The sequence below is a fragment of the Zootoca vivipara genome, chromosome 2 (genome assembly GCF_963506605.1).
Source record: "Zootoca vivipara chromosome 2, rZooViv1.1, whole genome shotgun sequence".
NCBI classification, from domain to species: domain Eukaryota; kingdom Metazoa; phylum Chordata; class Lepidosauria; order Squamata; family Lacertidae; genus Zootoca; species Zootoca vivipara.
The window spans coordinates 60,216,330-60,236,114 of record NC_083277.1 but is presented as its reverse complement, the minus strand read 5'-3'; the positions used below and the strand labels follow the sequence as shown (position 1 = coordinate 60,236,114).

At 43.8% G+C, this 19,785-nt stretch overlaps 1 protein-coding gene across 4 annotated transcripts in view; it reads left to right on the top strand.

The window, feature by feature from the left end:
• SGCD (sarcoglycan delta) overlaps positions 1-19,785 on the top strand; it is a 401,606-nt gene that overhangs the window by 262,072 nt on the left and 119,749 nt on the right. For all 4 annotated transcript variants that reach the window (XM_035105743.2, XM_035105742.2, XM_035105746.2 and 1 more), the window contains one exon: positions 5,363-5,464. In XM_035105743.2, coding sequence (XP_034961634.1) covers positions 5,363-5,464 — 102 coding nt within the window. The remainder of the gene's footprint in view (positions 1-5,362; positions 5,465-19,785) is intronic.

The following is a 19,785-nucleotide window of genomic DNA, read 5'->3' as shown; positions in this document are numbered from 1 at the left end:
ATCTTGCCGAAGGGCCCCCCAGAGTCAGGAATTGATGCTGATTCTTATGTCTTTAGCGCAGTCAGGTTGAGGAGCAATTGTGGGATTGTGTCGACTTTGAAGTAGCTGTCTTTTCTCAGCTCTTGAAAGGAACTAGCTTGCCTGACACGTAACTTGGCTAAATGGAAGCATGACAGGCTGCTGTATATTAGCTCTTGAGTCACATAGCCTTGCTGAAATGTATATACCAGGAAAATCTTGTGTGGGTGTGATTCCTTTTTCAGAGCTTCAAAAGGTGTATTTTTCTTTTTACACCAGGCTTGCAAAGAGCTGAAATAATTCCTACTCACTCTAGAATAGCAAATGATGGCACTGTGGGAATGTAATCAGAACTGCTTGGTGCTGCCCTAATCACATTTTCATTCATTGCCCTTTATGTTTTAGCTAATGTTTGGTACAACCCCACTAGAATACATAAGCCACCACTGATACTATAAGAATTTGCTCTTTTCCATCTTTTTTCCCTTTCTAGCAATACAATTCACAGCACACATCTCCCTTGAAGAGTTGCTTATCACTTCTATTTCAAAATTATATGATACCCTGAATTCTCACACCTCAGAGGCCAGAGCTCATCATCACTTACATTGTGCTAAAGGGCTTGGTTGTATCTCCCCCCCCCCTTCTCTCTGCAGAACCTTGCAACTGTATGACACACAATAATTGCCAGTGTTCTGAACCACAAGAGCTTTGGGATAATAAAAAGGTTGATAGAGAAGCTTGCAGTGGCATTTCAAACAATAATTATGGAAGATGCATTATTATATATTAAAAAGAGAATTAGTTTGATTTGACATTGGCCAAGTTGCCATCTCTCAGTCTAGCTAGCCTATCCTACAGGGATAAAATGTAGATAAAATGGGCAGGAGAGAGAGAACCATGAAGCCTTTAGGTTTAATTGTTACAATGCTGGAGACTGTCTTCCTTATCCTCATCTGTTTTCCACTGCAGGAAGTTCAGGCAGGCCCTACAACAAACTCCAACAAGTCCAAATTTCACTCTACCAACTAACAGCCTTATTTCATGTGAGATTCAACTCTGAGGTTATTTGAACAGCATCTAGATAGCTCAGTACACCTGGGCACAGTGCCTCTACATGGGAACAGGGGGGGAAGCAGCCCCTTTCATCCAATGGAATGCAGTTTCAGAAGGTCCTGTGACTTTCAGGGCAGCAAGGGGTATGATGGGAAGAAGTACTGGTAACTATGCAAATAAAGGTGACCTATTCTCTTATGTTGTTGTTGCCATCTGTCTGTCTCAAGAGTCAATGGGGTATGCCTCCGGGGATTAAGTCAAACTGCATAGTGACCTCTCCAGGGCATAAGCCTGGTCAATATATATGGAGGTACTGGGCTGCCCAGATGACAAGGCCCACCTTTCAGCCTCACTGATATGGTGCAAAGGAAAGCATATCAATGCTTTTGGCACCAACTAGGCTGCAGGAGTTGCCAGAAGGAGGTGTACAAGGTGCCATCTAACCATCTTTAAGAACTCCAGATTTGTTCTTAGCCTTAGCCCGTCCTTAGCCTTTTATTCTCTCAAAGATGTCCCACAAGACAGTGGGTACAGATTTCTCCTTGGGGTTTCTTCCCAAAGCCTTTCCCTCACACACAAGGCAATGGGGGTTTAGAATCAGAGTTTTCCTTCTCCTAGATCGACTACCTTCCCAGGTTGATGAGTCCGATCTGCCCCTCTACAGCACATGCAGAAACCACCTTCTTTACTATTGAACCCACTATTAGTCTCATCTGCTCAATCTGATAGAAACTGCCTTTGCATGCAGGGAAAGTCCCTAACTCACCAAGGGTTTGAGATCCATCAACTACCCTCACCTGGTTTAGCTGGCCAGTCAAAGCTGACAGCTTCTAGGAGCTACAGATGAGAACTGAGTGCAAGGTGGGGACCAAAGGTGGACAAACAGTGTTTGAAACTCCCATTGTTCTAGGAGCAGTTTGCGACAGGGAATTTCATTAGCACGATCAGTTTCTGAGCTCTGGGCGCAGTACTGTGGTTAAGATTTCAGAGTAAAACTGCAGAGTGGAAGAAATGACCTTTTTCTGCCTCCCCACTTCCACCTACTCTCTGAAGACCGGAGAAGAGGCTCTCTTAAGAATATTAGGAGGGTGGGCAGGGGAAGGACTAGACCATGTATAAAATGAACATAATATTTTAGCTGTTCATTCATTTTCAGCTTTGTATTCTTATAAGGGAACTTAAGACATTCCGCTGTTGCGCCTATAACCTAGGTTTAAGGTGTTATTTAGCGCCTAGCTTTCATATCTCAGTTTCTAACACTATGGACAAACTATCCCAGAAGGACCACAGTATGTTCCTCACCAGAGGTACTACCCCTCCCCTAACACTCCATGCACCTCTTACATTAAATCCCTAAGGCAATAAAGTGCATTGAGTAATCCTTTTTTTAAAAAAAGCTGCCTAAGGGTTTTAGTTCTGGTCTCAAAAGGCTACAGATTGCATGCTTAGCTTAGCTTTATGTCAGCAGTGAGATCTATTTAACTCCCTTCTTCATAACTTTAAAATTATGCTGTCAGAAATGGCGTTTCCAATGTTTGTGAGTTATTTGATAATACATTTTCCCTTTCCATTTTACACACACACACACACACACACACACACAAACATACACAATTTTAAAAAAATGCCATCATGAATGAATAAACCTGAGGTGTCTGCCCTGATAAAATATAAAACTTCTCATGGTAAAAGTCTTTTAGGGTATTTTCAGTTGTGTGTGTTGTGCCTCTGAATACCATTGTATTGCATGCAAACCATAAGGAATGGAATTCTTATATCTACCGTCTTTTGTTTTCTATTATAGTTTGCAAGTTGTTTCATTACCTTTTGAAAAGACATAACTAAACAATTTCTAAAAGAAGTAGACTATTTGCAGACATCTGCTGGAAACTACAGCCAGCCTGCATTTCACACCATTTGTTGTATAAAATTTTTTTTTTGACATCTATGCACCATGAGCTTTAGGTACCATGAGCTGTAGATTCTGAGCTCCCCCAACCACAAAGGACCTATTTGGTGAGTGTGGTCTCTCACCTGTCAATCAGATGGTGACGTCATGATGTTAGCTGACTCAACTATGAAGTAAAAGTTTACTTGCCAGTCACACCAGCAAAGGCAGGTGTGTGTGTCTTTTTTTTTTTGCAACCTGGCTTTTGGTATATACAAGCATCTTTGTTTTATGTATGGGCTTCATTCTGGACCCCAATACATGTTGGTGGAGCATGTGAAAGCCTGCCTACACCCCTTTTCATTACGTTTTTAGGCTCATTCTGGATTCGGTGCCATGTGTATGTGCACAATCGCATGTCATTCAGACATGAATTAACATTAATTAATTAACATTAATGTATGAATGCACCCATAATTATAAACTGTTCTCTCTTTTATTGTAAAATATGAGATGCCAGTACTCATATATTGATAAAAGTTCCATGGGTGCCAGTAAAAATATTAGAGGGGCAGCAATAAAAGTAACCGTTTTTCATACTGGTGGGTAGCCTCACACGAAAAACCCACAATGCAGGTGAGTAACTGTGGGGACCATTGAATGATCTAGGCCAGGGGTTCCCAACAAAATTTTCTCGAGGACCCCTCATCGAGCCGCTATTGTGACAAGGACCCCCATTAATTCCTAATCCTAAAATTAAAAAGTGAGAGCCAAATTAAGAGTCTTTTTATATTTTAAATTTATACATTTTTTACAGTTACAACAGCGTACTCCATCAGTATACAGTTAGTTTTAATTTTCAGTTCTTAATGAGATGAACCACTTTTTAACCAACGGTCCATTTTTAACTACGCGAACTGTAGCTTCCGCGAAAAACAACGCTTTGTTTACTAAAACACTACTGTTTTGCAACGAGGCAGCGCGCGCCAGGGAGGAGGGAGGGGAATGGAGAAGACAGGGTACCTGCGCAGTAGCGCACAAATGAAGCCGACGCGCGCAAAGCATCTTGGGGAGGTGAGCGTTAGTAGAATGCGCGCGCTGCCTCTTTGCAAAACAGGAGTGTTTGTAAAGCGCCACCTAACGGCATACAGCAGAACTACTGCCTCTATCTAATTCTAATTTTGCGCTAGGCTCTGCTCATGCAGGAAGCGGCCAAAACAAAAAATCTGTTATCATACGAAATATATTTAATATATTTTTTATTCTAATAGCATCTTGCGGACCCCTCTGGCATAGCTCGCGGACCCCTGGGGGTCCCCGGACCACCTGTTGGGAACCACTGATCTAGGCCATTGAATGATCTAGGATCTCTTGATGGATTTGGGCACTGGTGAATTTAAGGGGAACTGGGGTACAAATTTCTGAAATTGCTACCGTGTTGTTAACTCTATATTTTACTTAAGAGTTCTAAATTCCTAAAATGTAAACATTGTTCTGCATCTTAGAATGCCCCTTGTCGCTGTGTATTTCTTTGATATCCTAATGATAACTTTGCCTCTCACATGCATATGCATTGCCAACACATCTTCAACTATTAAGAGGCTGGGTGCAACAGGTGACATGGTTATGAGACATTAAAGTAAAAATGTAGTAAGAATGTAGATATATTTTGCTTGCCTATATGGATTTATTATTCTACTAGATTAACAAAAGAAACTGGGGAGATGGGAGAATTGGGGGGGGGGGGAATGCACATTCATATTCCAGCAAACTGTTTTTCAGCCACCATTATTTCAGCCAACAGATTATTTATCTTTCTTATGGGCAGCCTGTTATACTATCTAGAATGGTTTTATTAAAAAAAAAAACTGGACTTATTAATGTCCCAGATAAGATGTTGAATTAATTATGCACAAGGCAAGAGAGAGAAAAGGATAATTCAGATTGCAAAATACTTGTTTTTCAATGGCAAGCTGTCAATTTTAAAGGTAGGTATTTGTGACAGGCAGATCCATCTTTTGTGTCCTGAGCTTGTCATAAATGAAGGGACAGTATTTGTATAAATGTTGAAAGCTAGACATGCTACAATGAATGGTTTTGTGTTAACATTAAACGCCACCTATCATTTTTCTTTCTCACCTCTCTGTTCCTCAGATGACAACCCAAAGGGCATTTTTCACGCAGATAAACGGCTTTTTTTGGGGGGGGGGAGGCATTTCAAATTGCTTGAAACACAATTTCCTCAGAAAGCCTAAGCCAGAAGGATAATGCAAGTGATTGCCTTGTACAGTGCCTCCCAGTGTTTTACATGGTGTCTCCCCCCCCCCACCCGAGAAATACATTTTCGACAGCCTAGTGTTTATGAAATCGTGGCTAATGCGGACCATTTTTATATTTCAGGATGGAATGGGAAATCTAAGGATTACAGAAAAAGGTTTAAAGCTAGAAGGAGATTCAGAATTCTTGAAACCTCTCTACGCCAAAGAAATCCGGTCCAAGACAGTAAGTTTTTCTTCCTTTTTTTGAAAAACCAAATTCTTGCCTGTGATTACAGAAAACATGTCACTAACGACAAGTACACAACCAATCTATATTATAACTGTACATTAGGTTGGCTGCATTGCAGGTCGGTAATTGAGTAGCTCGCTGATATTTGTGCAATTAAAAGTAAGAATTATCAGCATATCTTGCAAAACAAAAAACGGATAATTTCAGAACTAGTCCAGTTGCAACAAGTCCAATGTTCTAAAACTTATTTTGGCTGTGACCAGCTATATTCTGCAGGAAATTCACAAGCAGAGGATATTTTAATAGTGATTGGCCCTCAAAATCCAGCCGTCAGAAATATACTGCTTCCAACTGTGGAGGTGCCATCATAGTTAAAGTCTATTTACTAGGCCTAATGAGAATTGTTTTGCTTGGTCAATGCAAAAAATTCCATATAGTTTTCCCTTTAGTCCCTTTAGATCATTAATTCATGGCTTAATGCCTTCTCTCTCTTTTTTATCTCTACTGAACCCTGGTACAGTATATCGAGGGACGCGGGTGGTGTTGTGGTCTAAAGCACCGAGCTTCTTGGACTTGTTGATTGGAAGGTTGGCAGTTTGTATCCACACTATGGGGTGAGCTCCTGTTGCTCTGTCCCAGCTTCTTACAGTTCAAAAGCAAACCAGTGCAAGTAGATAAAAAGGTACCGCTGTGGTGGGAAGGTAAACAGCATTTCTGTGCACTCTGCCACTCGTCATAGTCCTCCGTGCACTAGTAGTGGTTTAGTAATGCTGGCCACAATACCCGGAAAGCTGTCTGCGGACAAACGCTGGCTCCCTCACCTAAAAAGCGAGATGAGCGCTGCGCCCCATAGTCACCTTTGGCTGGATGTTACTGTCCAGTAGTCACTTTTACCTTACCTTTTGCCTTACGTTACAATATATGTTTTGTTGAGCATTGCTGTTATTGTACTTCACAGAGAAGTTGATAGATCTAATCTAGAGTAAGAAGAATGAATGCCTTTAAGGCAGTTATCTGTTTAAATGTTTTTCCCTTTATTTTTAATCTACCTTTTAATATAAAGCTCAAAAATTTACAAATAGAATAATGACGTGGTTGACTAGTCCCTTCCCATTTAACTGTGTGCAAAATCTGCTACCTGAGTGAGCTATCCTGTTCTCTTCCTTGTGGGCCAAAGGAAAAGCCTTACCCTGCTGGTACAGATACTCAGTGAAGAACACAATGAAACCGGGGGAAACTGAGAAATTGGGACTCCCTCGCATACATTTCCCTTAATGGAGGCAGTTGTAGATTTGATGCTTTTCCATCAACCTCTCAACAGGAGAGCAGACTAGTAGCAAGATCAGACAAACAAAGTACTTACATGTTTTAGTATTTGGGGAAGAAGGCATTATAAAGACAGGTCCCTGTCCGAAGAATTTGATGCAATTTCCCCCTCACAAACTTCACTAATTGGCCACACTTCCCAACACACTGTCATGCTGAAGCTTATAATGAGGAAATACATGCACATAAGCCTGTGGTTGAACACTGACTTATCTTATGCTAAAGATATGCATAGGTGGAATTGAGTGTGGTGGCTTTATGCTTTATCCACCAACATTAAGGGCAAAGCTAGTAGTCCCTTCTAGATTGGCAGAAGGCCTTCTGCTCTTTCTGTCAACTGCACTCTCTCGCTCTCCCTCTCCCCTTTTTATTTCTCTTTTCTGATACTCTTTTCTTCCTCTGATACTCTCTTCCTCAGTCTTCCCCTCGTCATCCCTGCAAGGACAGACCTTTTTTACTGGAAGTCTGATTGATCACTTTCCTTCCTTTGAAGGAAAGGCTGTCTCAGTGGTAAAGCACCTGCCTTGCATGCAAAGGCCCCAGGTTCAATATCCCACGTAGGGTTGGGAGAGATTCCCACGTAGGGTTGGGAGAGATTCATTCCTGAAACCTTGGAGAGCCTTGGAGAACCTTGCAAGTCAGTGTAGGCAATACACTGAGCTAGATACACCAATGTTCTGACTCAGCATAAGGCAGTTTTCTGTGTTCTCCATTCACACTGTCATTCCATCTGGTTGGCTCCTCCACCTCCATGTAATTATGCCAAGGGCTTCTATACCCTATAGCATTTACATTACCATTAAAACAAAACAAGTTAGTACTGCCAATACACCAATACGGACAGTTACGTGGGAGCAGAAATGCCTATAGAACTTAATGATCTGGAAGCAGAGATGATGTATGTACTTTTGTAACCCAAGAATTTTTTTAAATAAAAACTATTTTCTAAAAAATTACAATACAGTAGTCCCACTTCTCCCTTCTGTCCCATTCACTGTCTACCCAGTTTGTGCCTTGTGACATTATAGCACTGTGTGTGCTGCGACACATAGCCATCACATTTTGACTGTGGTTATATTTTTAAGACACCATTTAATATAATTGGGGTTTCTTTCTTCTGAACAGGAGACTTCACATTTTTGTTTTTGTTTTTATTATGCATTTTTTGTTCCCATTTTGTATGTTTATGTTGTGAATGGCCCTGTGATCTTTGGATGCAGGGCAGTATACAAATTTAATAAATAAATGAAACAAATAAAAAATAAATGAATATGTTACAGTATATGCATTCTTCAGTTTCTAATTTATACTGTTTTTTTTTACTCAGAGGTGTTGACCCAAGTTGCATAATATCATCCCACTTTGATTTGAGAGCAGATATCCAATTAAATAACCTCAGCATCACTTTAATGTTGAGTTTCATTTGTCTTATAAAAATTGGGTTCTCTGGTCTATTCAGTGCAACATCCAAGACAAAATTGCTTTTCATTACAGGAGGTTATAACCTTTGTAAATTGGTTGCAACGTAATCCTAGCAGTAGCAAACATTTTTTGAAGGAGAGTTAATGAAGAAAGCACCATATTATATACACACACATATTTTCTTATGGGAATAAAGGAAGACCTTTGACACAAAAAATTCATTCACTAGAGAAGAATTCAATAGAAGTGAAAATGCATTTTGATAGTTTTATAAACAGCTTACTCCAGTTGCTAAATTGGGTGTTAATTGCCAGTACAAAAAAAAGAGATGAACAGGGTTTTTCTAAACCACAATTAATGTTTTAAGCCATGGAATGCTTTCTTTCCTTCCTTTTTCATGAACATAATGAAGAAATCATGTGGGATGTGAGCAGACTGTCTATATCTTGTTCGGGTTTCTTTGAAGCAATCAGTGTGCTCTTTATGATCAAAATGTAACGTTAAGCCTCTGAATGAATGTAAAGCAAGTTAGTTGCAAATTTCAAAAGTTCATTGGGATTCGAAATGTCTCATACATTTCCTCATATTCCCAAGAGGTGTCACAAGTCCACTCTCAGTAATAGTGCCCCACAGGACTCCCCCTAGCAGCTTAGAAGGGTAGAGAAAGTAGCTACACTGTATGAGGAATGGAAAAGCTCTGGCTTTTTTGCACACATGGGCCTTCGGATCCCAGCCCTTATAAGTTGTTTCTAGATCAAACCTTATACAATAAGACAGCAAAATAAAATGTATGGAAATGTTTGTACTAGTTTTGCTTGGCTTTTATTGACATTGATAAATACACATCAAGTATAAATGATACAGAATCTGTCTAGAAGAACCAAAATTTAAGCCTGGCTTTCTTTTATTTGGTCTTACATGAGACCATCAGATCCATTTAGGCATGATCACCCTTAATTCCTATACATTATTATAACTGCACTGAATCCAAGTCTGTACTTGCATTTTAGAAGTTTCTAAACTAAAGGAGCAAAGTGCACATTTTTATCCTTAATATAACTGCACCGGGACAAATTATTAGGCTTTCCCTTGTATCCATGTGTAGATGGATGGCAAACATCTGCAAAGTAAGAAATTGTCATAATGCGAAATCATAACTCCTGGCAGGAATGTGTTAATATGTTACTGTTCAGCCCTGAAATATTAAGCAAGCTACAAAACTGTAAAATAAAAAAATTCCTTCAGTAGCACCTTAAAGACCAACTAAGTTTTTATTTTGGTATGAGCTTTCGTGTGCATGCACACTTCTTCAGATACACTGAAAAAGGAGTCCCCAGGCGTTTATGTGGAGAAGGGGTGGGGAGGGGGTGGGGTAGGGAGGGGGTATCACTCAGAAACTGTGTATCCTTTGCTGGTTTTGATAATGTTTTGTCATATTGGTAGGATTGCAGGTGCTAGGTATATTATTTCTAGCAGATGAAGCACAATTAAAGGTGGAATTAAGTTTCATTATCTCTTTATTGAGTATAATAACATTATACCATGAGTTCAGCATTTCATAGAATCATAGAATCATAGAATCATAGAATCATAGAGTTGGAAGAGACCACAAGGGCCATCCAGTCCAACCCCCTGCCAAGCAGGAAACACCATCAAAGCATTCCTGACAGATGGCTGTCAAGCCTCTGCTTAAAGACCTCCAAAGAAGGAGACTCCACCACACTCCTTGGCAGCAAATTCCACTGCCGAACAGCTCTTACTGTCAGGAAGTTCTTCCTAATGTTTAGGTGGAATTTTCTTTCTTGTAGTTTGAATCCATTGCTCCGTGTCCGCTTCTCTGGAGCAGCAGAAAACAACCTTTCTCCCTCCTTTATATGACATCCTTTTATATATTTGAACATGGTTATCATATCACCCCTTAACCTTCTCTTCTCCAGGCTAAACATACCCAGCTCCCTAAGCCGTTCCTCATAAGGCATCGTTTCCAGGCCTTTGACCATTTTGGTTGCCCTCTTCTGGACACGTTCCAGCTTATCAGTATCCTTCTTGAACTGTGGTGCCCAGAACTGGACACAATACTCCAGGTAAGGTCTGACCAGAGCAGAATACAGTGGTACTATTACTTCCCTTGATCTAGATGCTATACTCCTATTGATGCAGCCCAGAATTGCATTGGCTTTTTTAGCTGCTGCATCACACTGCTGACTCATGTCAAGTCTGTGGTCAACCAAAACTCCTAGATCCTTTTCACATGTACTGCTCTCAAGCCAGGTGTCTCCCATCCTGTATTTGTGCCTTTCATTTTTTTTGCCCAAGTGTAGTACTTTACATTTCTCCTTGTTAAAATTCATCTTGTTTGCTTTGGCCCAGTTGTCTAATCTGTTAAGGTCATTCTGAAGTGTGATCCTGTCCTCTGGGGTGTTAGCCACCCCTCCCAACTTGGTGTCATCTGCAAACTTGCTCAGGATTCCCTCAAGCCCATCATCCAAGTCATTGATAAAGATGTTGAACAAGACTGGGCCCAAGACAGAACCCTGTGGCACCCCACTAGTCACTACTCTCCAGGATGAGGAGGAGCCATTGATGAGCACCCTTTGGGTTCGGTCAGTAAGCCAGCTACAAATCCACTGAATGGTAGCATTGTCTAGCCCACATTTTACCAGCTTCTTTACAAGAATATCATGGGGCACCTTGTCAAAGGCCTTGCTGAAATCAAGATAGGCTACATCCACAGCGTTCCCTTCATCTACCAGGCTTGTAATTCTGTCAAAAAATGAGATCAGATTAGTCTGACATGACTTATTTTTCAGGAACCCATGCTGACTTTTAGTGATCACAGAGTTTCTTTCTAGGTGCTCACAGACTGTTTGCTTAATGATCTGCTCTAGAATCTTTCCTGGTATTGATGTCAGGCTGACTGGGCGGTAATTGTTTGGGTCCTCTCTTTTCCCCTTTTTGAAAATAGGGACAACATTTGCCCTCCTCCAGTCTGCTGGAACTTCGCCTGTTCTCCAGGAATTTTCAAAGATTATTGCCAGTGGTTCTGAAATCACCTCTGCCAGTTCTTTTAATACTCTTGGATGTAGTTCATCTGGCCCTGGAGACTTGAATACATCTAAACTAGCCAAGTATTCTTGTACTACCTCCTTACTTATTCTGGGCTGTGTTTCCCCTGCTGAATCATCTGCTCCATATTCTTCAGGTCGGGCGTTGTTTTCTTTCTTGGAGAAGACTGAGGCAAAGAAGGCATTGAGGAGTTCTGCCCTTTCTCTGTCCCCTGTTTGCATTTCACCATCTTCTCCTCTGAGTGACCCCACTGTTTCCTTGTTTTTTCCTTTTGCTACGGACATACCCATAAAAGCCCTTTTTGTTGCTTTTAACCTCTCTGGCGAGCCTGAGTTCATTCTGTGCTTTAGCTTTTCTGACTTTGTCTCTACACGTGCTGGCTATATGTTTGAATTCCTCTCTGGAGATTTCCCCCCTTTTCCATTTTTTGTACATATCCCTTTTAAATCTTAACTCAGTCAAAAGTTCTTTAGATAGCCAGCCTGGCTTCTTTAGGCACCTTCCATGTTTCCGTCTCATTGGTATTGCCTGAAGTTGTGCTTTTAATATCTCCCTTTTAACAAACTCCCAACCATCATGAACTCCCTTCCCTTTTAGTATTACTGTCCATGGGATTTCACCCAGCGTTTCCCTAAGTTTTCTGAAGTCGGCTTTCTTAAAGTCTAGAATTTGGACCTTAGTATGCTTGGTTGCTCCTTTCCGCTGGATAATAAACTCCAGAAGAGCATGGTCACTTCCACCTAATGATCCTGCCACTTCTACCCCACTAACCAAGTCATCACTATTGGTTAGGACCAGATCTAAAATGGCTGATCCTCTTGTTGCTTCTCCCACTTTCTGGACAATGAAGTTGTCTGCAAGGCCAGTGAGGAATCTGTTCGACCTTATGCTCTTGGCTGAGTTTGACATCCAACAAATATCAGGATAGTTGAAATCCCCCATTACTACTATCTCACTTCCTTTGGAATGCTTGGCCATCTGTTCCAGGAAGGCATCATCTGTGTCCTCAGTTTGGCTTGGGGATCTATAGTAAACTCCCACAATGAGATCACTGTTGTTTTTCTCTCCCTTAATTTTGACCCAGATACTCTCAATTTGGCTTTGAAGTTTTAAATCCTGGATCTCTTCACAGGTATACATATCCCTAACATATAAAGCTACTCCTCCTTTCCTGTTTGGTCTATTTCTCTTAAATAGATTGTATCCCTCTATTACTACATTCCAGTCATGAGACTCATCCCACCAGGTTTCAGTGATGCCTATTATGTCATATTTAGTTTGCTGTACCAAGAGCTCAAGTTCATCTTGTTTATTTCCCATGCTCTGTGCATTAGCATACAGACATTGAAGACCGTTGATCATTCCCCCATGTCTCTTATTTAAGGATATTTTCGTCCCACCACTAGGTCTGCATGCTGCTTGCTCCATTTGGTCCTTGACATTTGGATGATCATCTTCAGCATTTGATAGACTCCTACCTTCAGGACCACTGTCTCCCTCCCCCACATAAGTCAGTTTAAAGCCCTCCTGATGAGGTTTTTGAGTTTTGTGGCAAAAACATTCCTCCCAACTTTTGTGAGGTGCAGTCCATCACTTGCCAGAAGTCCATCTTCAAGAAACTGCAGACCGTGATCTAGGAATCCAAACCGTTCCTGTTTGCACCATTTGCGAAGCCAGTTCACTTCCCCTATTTTTCCCTCTCTCCCTGGGCCATGTCGTTCAACTGGGAGGACAGAAGAGATGACAATTTGTGCATCTAATTGCTTCAACTTCCTGCCCAGAGCCTCATAATCATTTTTGATCTTCTGTAAGCTATGGCTTGCAGTGTCATTGGTTCCCACATGCACCAAAAGGAAGGGGTATTTGTCGGTGGGTTTTATGATTCCTTGCAGCCGTTCTGTTACATCTTTGATCTTGGCCCCAGGTAGACAGCACACCTCTCGAGACATCTTGTCAGGCCCACAGATCACTGCTTCTGTACCCCTCAGTAGGGAATCCCCAATCACCACTACACGCCTCTTCATAGGCTTGGTTGGGATTCTTCTATGTGCTGTCCCTTCCAAGGTTACCTGCATATTTCCAGAGGACTGACTTGGTTGCTCGTCTTCATATTCCTCATCAACTGTGATGAGAGAGAGATCCTCAGGTGGAGTCTGTTCCTCGTCTTCCATGAGCACTTCAAAACGGTTGTGTAATTCTAAGCACTCAGAGCGATCCCTGGGCCTTCTACTTCTATGAGTCACGTTCCTCCATACATCTGGCTGCTGTGTTGGGGAACTGACCTCCTCCTCAGGGAGATCCCCTGTCTCCTCCTTGGTGCAGACAGTGTGCTCTGCTGCATCCAAGAAAAGCTCCAGCTCTTTAATTCTCTGGAGCGTAGATACACGCCCCTGAAGCTGCTGCACCTTCTCTTCCAGAAGGGCAACCTTGTTTTCTAGTAGGGCAACCAACTTGCAATTGTTGCAGGTGTAGCTACCCACATCCTTTGGCAAGAAAACAAACATTGCACAGGAATTGCAGGTGACAATGGTTGTTCCCTCCACCTCCATCTTGAAAACCTTGAGGTCAAGGGGGAAAGAGGAAGAGGCCTAGGTCCCCCCTAACAAACGTATGAGACTTGCTGCCCTAGGTCAAGAAGATGGGTCAAACTGCGCGCGCCGCTAGGCGCGCGCCGCTGCACTCCAAGCTCTGACTAGCTCCGCCCACAGCTAATCACCTGAACTTCCTGACTCACACTTCTAGGTGAAAGGTCACAGCCAGAAACAAACAAGGTCACAGCCAGAAACAAACACCCACACAAGCCTGGACAGTCACCCAAATCCAAGAGGCAGCAGCCCTAGAAAACCAGCACAAGCACACAAACAAGTAAGAAAACAAATAAGCACACAAACTTACTCACACACAGCCCCAAAAGACAAAACCACAAAACCTACAGAGTGTCTCCCAAGCTCAGCTCACCTTCTGCTCCTTCCTCAGTCGCTGCACTCCAAGCTCTGACTAGCTCCGCCCACAGCTAATCACCTGAACTTCCTGACTCACACTTCTAGGTGAAAGGTCACAGCCAGAAACAAACAAGGTCACAGCCAGAAACAAACACCCACACAAGCCTGGACAGTCACCCAAATCCAAGAGGCAGCAGCCCTAGAAAACCAGCACAAGCACACAAACAAGTAAGAAAACAAATAAGCACACAAACTTACTCACACACAGCCCCAAAAGACAAAACCACAAAACCTACAGAGTGTCTCCCAAGCTCAGCTCACCTTCTGCTCCTTCCTCAGTCGCTGCACTCCAAGCTCTGACTAGCTCCGCCCACAGCTAATCACCTGAACTTCCTGACTCACACTTCTAGGTGAAAGGTCACAGCCAGAAACAAACAAGGTCACAGCCAGAAACAAACACCCACACAAGCCTGGACAGTCACCCAAATCCAAGAGGCAGCAGCCCTAGAAAACCAGCACAAGCACACAAACAAGTAAGAAAACAAATAAGCACACAAACTTACTCACACACAGCCCCAAAAGACAAAACCACAAAACCTACAGAGTGTCTCCCAAGCTCAGCTCACCTTCTGCTCCTTCCTCAGTCGCTGCACTCCAAGCTCTGACTAGCTCCGCCCACAGCTAATCACCTGAACTTCCTGACTCACACTTCTAGGTGAAAGGTCACAGCCAGAAACAAACAAGGTCACAGCCAGAAACAAACACCCACACAAGCCTGGACAGTCACCCAAATCCAAGAGGCAGCAGCCCTAGAAAACCAGCACAAGCACACAAACAAGTAAGAAAACAAATAAGCACACAAACTTACTCACACACAGCCCCAAAAGACAAAACCACAAAACCTACAGAGTGTCTCCCAAGCTCAGCTCACCTTCTGCTCCTTCCTCAGTCGCTGCACTCCAAGCTCTGACTAGCTCCGCCCACAGCTAATCACCTGAACTTCCTGACTCACACTTCTAGGTGAAAGGTCACAGCCAGAAACAAACAAGGTCACAGCCAGAAACAAACACCCACACAAGCCTGGACAGTCACCCAAATCCAAGAGGCAGCAGCCCTAGAAAACCAGCACAAGCACACAAACAAGTAAGAAAACAAATAAGCACACAAACTTACTCACACACAGCCCCAAAAGACAAAACCACAAAACCTACAGAGTGTCTCCCAAGCTCAGCTCACCTTCTGCTCCTTCCTCAGTCGCTGCACTCCAAGCTCTGACTAGCTCCGCCCACAGCTAATCACCTGAACTTCCTGACTCACACTTCTAGGTGAAAGGTCACAGCCAGAAACAAACAAGGTCACAGCCAGAAACAAACACCCACACAAGCCTGGACAGTCACCCAAATCCAAGAGGCAGCAGCCCTAGAAAACCAGCACAAGCACACAAACAAGTAAGAAAACAAATAAGCACACAAACTTACTCACACACAGCCCCAAAAGACAAAACCACAAAACCTACAGAGTGTCTCCCAAGCTCAGCTCACCTTCTGCTCCTTCCTCAGTCGCTGCACTCCAAGCTCTGACTAGCTCCGCCCACAGCTAATCACCTGAACTTCCTGACTCACACTTCTAGGTGAAAGGTCACAGCCAGAAACAAACAAGGTCACAGCCAGAAACAAACACCCACACAAGCCTGGACAGTCACCCAAATCCAAGAGGCAGCAGCCCTAGAAAACCAGCACAAGCACACAAACAAGTAAGAAAACAAATAAGCACACAAACTTACTCACACACAGCCCCAAAAGACAAAACCACAAAACCTACAGAGTGTCTCCCAAGCTCAGCTCACCTTCTGCTCCTTCCTCAGTCGCTGCACTCCAAGCTCTGACTAGCTCCGCCCACAGCTAATCACCTGAACTTCCTGACTCACACTTCTAGGTGAAAGGTCACAGCCAGAAACAAACAAGGTCACAGCCAGAAACAAACACCCACACAAGCCTGGACAGTCACCCAAATCCAAGAGGCAGCAGCCCTAGAAAACCAGCACAAGCACACAAACAAGTAAGAAAACAAATAAGCACACAAACTTACTCACACACAGCCCCAAAAGACAAAACCACAAAACCTACAGAGTGTCTCCCAAGCTCAGCTCACCTTCTGCTCCTTCCTCAGTCGCTGCACTCCAAGCTCTGACTAGCTCCGCCCACAGCTAATCACCTGAACTTCCTGACTCACACTTCTAGGTGAAAGGTCACAGCCAGAAACAAACAAGGTCACAGCCAGAAACAAACACCCACACAAGCCTGGACAGTCACCCAAATCCAAGAGGCAGCAGCCCTAGAAAACCAGCACAAGCACACAAACAAGTAAGAAAACAAATAAGCACACAAACTTACTCACACACAGCCCCAAAAGACAAAACCACAAAACCTACAGAGTGTCTCCCAAGCTCAGCTCACCTTCTGCTCCTTCCTCAGTCGCTGCACTCCAAGCTCTGACTAGCTCCGCCCACAGCTAATCACCTGAACTTCCTGACTCACACTTCTAGGTGAAAGGTCACAGCCAGAAACAAACAAGGTCACAGCCAGAAACAAACACCCACACAAGCCTGGACAGTCACCCAAATCCAAGAGGCAGCAGCCCTAGAAAACCAGCACAAGCACACAAACAAGTAAGAAAACAAATAAGCACACAAACTTACTCACACACAGCCCCAAAAGACAAAACCACAAAACCTACAGAGTGTCTCCCAAGCTCAGCTCACCTTCTGCTCCTTCCTCAGTCGCTGCACTCCAAGCTCTGACTAGCTCCGCCCACAGCTAATCACCTGAACTTCCTGACTCACACTTCTAGGTGAAAGGTCACAGCCAGAAACAAACAAGGTCACAGCCAGAAACAAACACCCACACAAGCCTGGACAGTCACCCAAATCCAAGAGGCAGCAGCCCTAGAAAACCAGCACAAGCACACAAACAAGTAAGAAAACAAATAAGCACACAAACTTACTCACACACAGCCCCAAAAGACAAAACCACAAAACCTACAGAGTGTCTCCCAAGCTCAGCTCACCTTCTGCTCCTTCCTCAGTCGCTGCACTCCAAGCTCTGACTAGCTCCGCCCACAGCTAATCACCTGAACTTCCTGACTCACACTTCTAGGTGAAAGGTCACAGCCAGAAACAAACAAGGTCACAGCCAGAAACAAACACCCACACAAGCCTGGACAGTCACCCAAATCCAAGAGGCAGCAGCCCTAGAAAACCAGCACAAGCACACAAACAAGTAAGAAAACAAATAAGCACACAAACTTACTCACACACAGCCCCAAAAGACAAAACCACAAAACCTACAGAGTGTCTCCCAAGCTCAGCTCACCTTCTGCTCCTTCCTCAGTCGCTGCACTCCAAGCTCTGACTAGCTCCGCCCACAGCTAATCACCTGAACTTCCTGACTCACACTTCTAGGTGAAAGGTCACAGCCAGAAACAAACAAGGTCACAGCCAGAAACAAACACCCACACAAGCCTGGACAGTCACCCAAATCCAAGAGGCAGCAGCCCTAGAAAACCAGCACAAGCACACAAACAAGTAAGAAAACAAATAAGCACACAAACTTACTCACACACAGCCCCAAAAGACAAAACCACAAAACCTACAGAGTGTCTCCCAAGCTCAGCTCACCTTCTGCTCCTTCCTCAGTCGCTGCACTCCAAGCTCTGACTAGCTCCGCCCACAGCTAATCACCTGAACTTCCTGACTCACACTTCTAGGTGAAAGGTCACAGCCAGAAACAAACAAGGTCACAGCCAGAAACAAACACCCACACAAGCCTGGACAGTCACCCAAATCCAAGAGGCAGCAGCCCTAGAAAACCAGCACAAGCACACAAACAAGTAAGAAAACAAATAAGCACACAAACTTACTCACACACAGCCCCAAAAGACAAAACCACAAAACCTACAGAGTGTCTCCCAAGCTCAGCTCACCTTCTGCTCCTTCCTCAGTCGCTGCACTCCAAGCTCTGACTAGCTCCGCCCACAGCTAATCACCTGAACTTCCTGACTCACACTTCTAGGTGAAAGGTCACAGCCAGAAACAAACAAGGTCACAGCCAGAAACAAACACCCACACAAGCCTGGACAGTCACCCAAATCCAAGAGGCAGCAGCCCTAGAAAACCAGCACAAGCACACAAACAAGTAAGAAAACAAATAAGCACACAAACTTACTCACACACAGCCCCAAAAGACAAAACCACAAAACCTACAGAGTGTCTCCCAAGCTCAGCTCACCTTCTGCTCCTTCCTCAGTCGCTGCACTCCAAGCTCTGACTAGCTCCGCCCACAGCTAATCACCTGAACTTCCTGACTCACACTTCTAGGTGAAAGGTCACAGCCAGAAACAAACAAGGTCACAGCCAGAAACAAACACCCACACAAGCCTGGACAGTCACCCAAATCCAAGAGGCAGCAGCCCTAGAAAACCAGCACAAGCACACAAACAAGTAAGAAAACAAATAAGCACACAAACTTACTCACACACAGCCCCAAAAGACAAAACCACAAAACCTACAGAGTGTCTCCCAAGCTCAGCTCACCTTCTGCTCCTTCCTCAGTCGCTGCACTCCAAGCTCTGACTAGCTCCGCCCACAGCTAATCACCTGAACTTCCTGACTCACACTTCTAGGTGAAAGGTCACAGCCAGAAACAAACAAGGTCACAGCCAGAAACAAACACCCACACAAGCCTGGACAGTCACCCAAATCCAAGAGGCAGCAGCCCTAGAAAACCAGCACAAGCACACAAACAAGTAAGAAAACAAATAAGCACACAAACTTACTCACACACAGCCCCAAAAGACAAAACCACAAAACCTACAGAGTGTCTCCCAAGCTCAGCTCACCTTCTGCTCCTTCCTCAGTCGCTGCACTCCAAGCTCTGACTAGCTCCGCCCACAGCTAATCACCTGAACTTCCTGACTCACACTTCTAGGTGAAAGGTCACAGCCAGAAACAAACAAGGTCACAGCCAGAAACAAACACCCACACAAGCCTGGACAGTCACCCAAATCCAAGAGGCAGCAGCCCTAGAAAACCAGCACAAGCACACAAACAAGTAAGAAAACAAATAAGCACACAAACTTACTCACACACAGCCCCAAAAGACAAAACCACAAAACCTACAGAGTGTCTCCCAAGCTCAGCTCACCTTCTGCTCCTTCCTCAGTCGCTGCACTCCAAGCTCTGACTAGCTCCGCCCACAGCTAATCACCTGAACTTCCTGACTCACACTTCTAGGTGAAAGGTCACAGCCAGAAACAAACAAGGTCACAGCCAGAAACAAACACCCACACAAGCCTGGACAGTCACCCAAATCCAAGAGGCAGCAGCCCTAGAAAACCAGCACAAGCACACAAACAAGTAAGAAAACAAATAAGCACACAAACTTACTCACACACAGCCCCAAAAGACAAAACCACAAAACCTACAGAGTGTCTCCCAAGCTCAGCTCACCTTCTGCTCCTTCCTCAGTCGCTGCACTCCAAGCTCTGACTAGCTCCGCCCAC